Here is a 3,624-nt window from a genome sequence, read left to right on the forward strand (position 1 = left end):
GGGGCGCTGACGGGGCCCTCGAGCTGGGGGCGGAGAGCCGCGGGGGGGTGGGAGGAACTTCTTCCAGAACCTTCCTCTGGCCCAGGCTGCGCTCTGTGCCAGGTAAGGGACCGGACCGGCTGAGGGCCAAGGGGAAGGGAGGGGGCCGGGACCCGCCGGCCCCCCCGTCTGTCCCCGTCGGAAGTGGTGGGTCCAGGGACTGCCATCCGAGGAGGTGAGGGGAAACTCTCCCCGTAACTGTCCCGCTCCCTTCTTCCCGTGACCCCCCAGTCTAATATTCCTTTTCAAGGACCAGACGACCTCCTCTTCCCCCTGTCCCGTGCCCTGCCCTCCCGGACTCCTCGCCTGGTTTCCATTTGTTGCTGGCCAGGGGCGGGGTGGGGGCCTGATTTCCCGCCTGGGAGATAGGGCAGCCTCGGATGCCCCTCCTCCATGTGGCTAATAACGCCTGGAAGAGGGAGGAAGAGAGGGCTCCTGGGGGGTGCGGACACAGGGCTGCTGCTTCCCCGACCTGGCCCCCCAAGATCTTCCCCAGCCGCGGGGACTAGTGTAGAGGAGGCTCCCCTGGGGTGGGGCAGGCGTGCTCAGCCCCCCGCTGTGGTCCCGCAGGCGCCACACACGTATTCGGAGGAGGCGGCCCCGGGGTCGCAGGATGGGAGTGCGTGTCCGCCAGGCGGTATAACTGGAGCCCCGGGAGTCAGCGGGCCGGACAGTACGGCGGGCCACCCCCGGCTCAGCCCCTGGATGGTGACCGCCCCCTCGGAGAGTCCCTGCAGACATGGCAGAGAGCTGGCTGCGCCTCTCGGGAGCAGGGCCGGCAGAGGAGGGCGGGAGGGTGGCCTGGAGGAGCCGGACGCCCTAGATGACAGCCTGACCAGCCTGCAGTGGCTTCAGGAATTCTCCATCCTCAACGCCAAGGCCCCCGCCCTGCCCCCGGCGGGCACTGACCCCCACGGCTATCACCAGGTGCCAGGCTCTGCGGCACCCGGGTCGCCCCTGGCTGCTGATCCCGCCTGCCTGGGGCAGCCGCACACGCCAGGCAAGCCCACGTCGTCGTGCACGTCGCGAAGCGCGCCCCCGGGGCTGCAGGCCCCGCCCCCCGACGACGTGGACTACGCCACCAACCCACACGTGAAGCCGCCCTACTCTTATGCCACGCTCATCTGCATGGCCATGCAGGCCAGCAAGGCCACCAAGATCACTCTGTCGGCCATCTACAAGTGGATCACGGACAACTTCTGCTACTTCCGCCATGCCGATCCCACCTGGCAGGTAGGGGAGGTGAGGGCGGCGGCGCCCCTTCCCCACGCCTTTCTACCCTACACCACGCCGGACTAACATCCCAGCTCCTCAGGCCAAGTGGGGGCAATGCAGCCAGGGCCAGGAAGGGAGGACCTGGAAGGAGCCCAATTCTTGGAAGGTGCCTCCTTTGACTTTCAGAGGGAGGAGGGAGAATGAACGTCCAAGGGGTTCCGGCTTTAGGGTTAGGGAGGCTGAGGCTCACGGGAAGGAATTTGCATCCCTCCAGCAGGCCCAAGACCAGGCTGGACCGTGCACTCATAGAGCCTCTGCAGAGGGCAGTGGACTGAGGGCACATTCTTGTCCCAAGTCCTAGAATTCCTAGACACAGCCCTGCCCAAGGACACTTGGTCAGGGCAGGACTCAGGAACGGAAGCTGGACTGTGGCCTCCCTGCCAGGCTCTGCCCCCCACCCCTTTTTGCAGTTGGCTTGGGGAAGGGCTGTAGAATGCTGTGGGATGTGAAGCCCAGCTGTGTCCCAGTGGAGGGGGTGTGAGCCTCCCTAAAGCTGCTATCCCAGCCCCCCACTTCAGCCCCTCCCAGCTTCCTGCCTCCCTCCCTGTCTTCTCAGCCAGCCTCCCTAGGGGGACAATTACCTGCGCCAGGTGCTTTCCACAGGGGCTCTGCCTACCACACTGGCTTCGTGTTCCCAGTCTCCGGAACCTGGCACAGAGCAGCCGAGGGGCCCAGGCCATCTTGTAAACATCCCGGTCTTACCCTAGGTCACTACCCACCCCCCGTCCTGCTGTCCCCCCTGTTCTTGCATATGATTGGGAACAAACTAAGCACCTAAGAAGGACAGGGCAGCTTGGTGAGTTGGGCTGGATGGGAACTGCCGAGTCTTCATCAGGATGGAGGGCTTGCTGGAGACAGAGGCCCTAAGGGTGCCAGACTCTTCCCTGGGGCAAAGGGTCACAGTCCTACGTGTTCCAAATGGCCCTGACCCTGGGATAGTGCTATGCGGACCCCCACCCCGCCCCATCCCAGGCCTGTGCAGCTCAGGCGCGGGGGAAATGGGCCCCAGGAATGAGTGCTATGCTCTTGGCTGGGTAATAATCAACTGAGCTGGGGTGGGAGGGGGGCGTGAGGGTGAGGGCCCAGGCCAGCAGCCTCTCAACACGCCAAGAGAGTCACCAGCTCACCCCATCCCTCGTCCTCACACACACACACACACACACACACACACACACATACGCACACACCGCCGCCAGCCCCCACCCTGACCCACTCACTTCGTAAACAGAGGGCCAGCAGGCCCAGGCAGAGAGGTGGCCGTCCAGGCCCTGGGAGAGCCGAGGGCCTTGGCCAGAGGCCGCAGTGGCAGGGTAAGAAAGGGAGGGAGGGCAGGCGAAAGGGGTGGCATGGAGAGCCACCCTGCGGCTCAAAGCTCGGATGACTGAGCAGGCAGATATCCCAGCAACAGGGAACAAAAGGCCCCGACAGCACTCCGGGCTCCGGTGCCCTGTGGCTAGTGTCCCAGAGCCACAGCGCCTGGTCTGTCCTCCCCTCCCCTGTCGGAGAGAAGCTGGAGGGAGGGACCTTGCAGGAGCACGAGGTGCCACCCCACTACCACCATACCCACCGACCTCACGGTTCCTCCTCTCTCGTTCTCTCTGTGCCCAGAATTCGATCCGCCACAACCTGTCCCTGAACAAGTGCTTCATCAAAGTGCCCCGGGAGAAGGATGAGCCGGGCAAGGGGGGCTTCTGGCGCATCGACCCCCAGTACGCTGAGCGGCTGCTGAGCGGGGCCTTCAAGAAGCGGAGGCGGCCCCAGGTCCACATCCACCCGGCCTTTGCCCGCCAGGCCGCCCAGGAGCCCAGCGCTGTCCCCTGGGCCGGGCCGCTGACCGTCAACTCGGAGGCCCAGCAGCTGCTGCGGGAGTTCGAGGAGGCCACAGGGGAGGCCAGCTGGGGTGCAGGGGAGGGCAGGCTCGGCCATAAGCGCAAGCAGCCGCTGCCCAAGCGGGTGGCCAAGGTCCTGCGGCCCCCTAGCACCCTGCTGCTGACCCAGGAAGAGCAGGGGGAGCTGGAGCCCCTCAAAGGCAACTTTGACTGGGAGGCCATCTTCGACACGGGCACTCTGGGCGGGGAGCTGGGCACACTGGAGGCCCTGGAGCTGAGCCCCCCGCTGAGCCCTGTCTCGCATGGGGACGTGGACCTCACCGTCCACGGCCGCCACATCGACTGCCCTGCCACCTGGGGGCCTCCGGCGGAGCAGGTCGCCAACAGCCTGGACTTCGACGAGACCTTCCTGGCCACGTCCTTCCTGCAGCACCCGTGGGACGAGAGTGGCAGGGGCTGGCGGCCCCCCGGACCCCCCTTT

General features: G+C 65.9%; 1 protein-coding gene across 1 annotated transcript in view; it reads left to right on the forward strand.

Moving 5' to 3' along the window:
- Nucleotides 1-6: 6 nt before the first annotated feature.
- FOXJ1 (forkhead box J1) overlaps nucleotides 7-3,624 on the forward strand; it is a 4,753-nt gene continuing 1,135 nt past the window's right edge. The window contains 4 exon segments of the mRNA XM_006145760.2: nucleotides 7-102; nucleotides 610-830; nucleotides 833-1,272; nucleotides 2,923-3,599. Of these exon segments, the coding sequence (XP_006145822.1) occupies nucleotides 779-830; nucleotides 833-1,272; nucleotides 2,923-3,599 (1,169 nt within the window). The 5' untranslated portion in view covers nucleotides 7-102; nucleotides 610-778.

Source organism: Tupaia chinensis, unplaced genomic scaffold (assembly GCF_000334495.1).
Source record: "Tupaia chinensis unplaced genomic scaffold, TupChi_1.0 Scaffold000159_1, whole genome shotgun sequence".
In the NCBI taxonomy this organism is placed as follows: domain Eukaryota; kingdom Metazoa; phylum Chordata; class Mammalia; order Scandentia; family Tupaiidae; genus Tupaia; species Tupaia belangeri.